The 1,630-nt window shown below is 33.6% G+C and overlaps 1 protein-coding gene across 1 annotated transcript in view; it reads left to right on the forward strand.

Annotated features, from left to right (window-relative positions):
- The window catches only part of VAV3 (vav guanine nucleotide exchange factor 3), a 539,901-nt gene that overhangs the window by 501,599 nt on the left and 36,672 nt on the right, over positions 1-1,630 (forward strand). Inside the window, exons 21-23 of the mRNA XM_042782103.1 lie at positions 583-596; positions 729-845; positions 1,424-1,511. Coding sequence (XP_042638037.1) covers positions 583-596; positions 729-845; positions 1,424-1,511 — 219 coding nt within the window. The remainder of the gene's footprint in view (positions 1-582; positions 597-728; positions 846-1,423; positions 1,512-1,630) is intronic.

The following is a 1,630-nucleotide window of genomic DNA, read 5'->3' on the forward strand; positions in this document are numbered from 1 at the left end:
AAAAAATTAAAATAATTTAAATTATTACTGTAATTTTATTAAAAAGCTGCTCAAAGGACATTTCATTTCATAGTGTGCTTAGACAAGATTAAAGTTTGGGAAGTGCCCGTGTGTCTGCACATGCGCACTTGTGTGTGTTATGCAATGTAATCCCTTCGTATAAATCTACTCATCCCTAAACTCCCCAGAACTCTCTAACCCAAACCTAAACAAACCACTGCCATCCAGTCCATTCCCACACATAGCAACTCTATAAGACAGAGTACAACTGCCCCATAGGGTTTTTAAGGCTATAAATATTTATGAAAGAGAACTGCCTCATCTTTCTCCAGTGAAGTGGCTGGTGGGTTCAACCACAGGCCTTTTGGTTGGCAGCCAAATGCTTTAACCGCCGTGCTACCAGAGCTCCTTTCTAATTCAATAGCTACTAATTCTTCTCTTCATTCCATTTGTTTATTTTTTAAATATTTACTGAATGCACTGTGTATCAGGACTGTTCATTTTACTGTTAAGTTGGCTTTGTAGAGCATTTGTGTTTGGACCTATTAAAGGATTTCTTTTTTTTTTCCCTATGTTACTTAGTTTTTTGAAGCAACGTAATTAGTTAGTTAAGAAGTAAAAGCAGCTTAGATTTGCCACTAAGTTAAAATCCTGACAAATACTTATTTTTAGCTTCTGTTCTCTTTCAGGTATATTACCCAAATTTTCTGTGTCATATTCTCTTACAGGTATGCTGGAGCAATGGAAAGATTGCAGGCAGAGACTGAACTTATTAATAGGGTAAATAGTACTTACCTTGTGAGGCACAGGACCAAAGAGTCAGGAGAATATGCAATTAGCATTAAGTAAGTAGGACAAGTACTTTTACAGAAATAGATTTCCTGTTTTCATAATTGCATCGACCATCTGACATGTGTAACACTGAAGTTGAAAACCAAGGTTCTAATTGCAGCAGAAATAATGCATCTATCCAGACAGTTCATTAATACTTGAAAATATCTGCTAGAAAAACAGTAATAAGTGTTATCAGCTGCTAATTGGCATATTAGATTTCTTTCATAATATTGTATTTTTGGTGATTTGATGTGTGTATTTATTTCTAGTAAATTTTAAGAGTATAAGCTACTAGAGTTTCTTTTCTTTTATTTTTCTCCATTCTCAAAATGAATTTATTAAACAAATTGGGGATAAAGATTAGCTTAAATCCTCCTCCACCCTTCTCTTCACCTCAGATATTGGTTGTGTCTTTAACCAATCTAGTACATATATTTTGTTAATTAGCTGTCACCAGAGTATTGGCATAGGTATGTATTTTGTCTTCAGAATTAATTCCTATAGTGTTATTGGGGCATGCCCTCTGGTAATTATTGATTTCTACTGATTAAAAACACATTTATATTCATAAGTTATTCATCGCCCACAGGTATAATAATGAAGCAAAGCACATCAAGATTTTAACAAGAGATGGCTTTTTTCACATTGCAGAAAATAGAAAATTTAAAAGTTTAATGGTAAGCATTGATTAGTTCTTTTCAGTCTATAGTGCTTATTTTTTTCTGTTATTAGAAAGGTCAGTGTTAATTCCACAGTTTCTTGGAAATTTTGCTCACTGAAAAGTTACTTAGAGAGA

Source organism: Orycteropus afer, unplaced genomic scaffold (assembly GCF_000298275.1).
Source record: "Orycteropus afer afer isolate SDZICR_OR568_19922 unplaced genomic scaffold, OryAfe1.0 scaffold00010, whole genome shotgun sequence".
Classification (NCBI taxonomy): Eukaryota; Metazoa; Chordata; class Mammalia; order Tubulidentata; family Orycteropodidae; genus Orycteropus; species Orycteropus afer.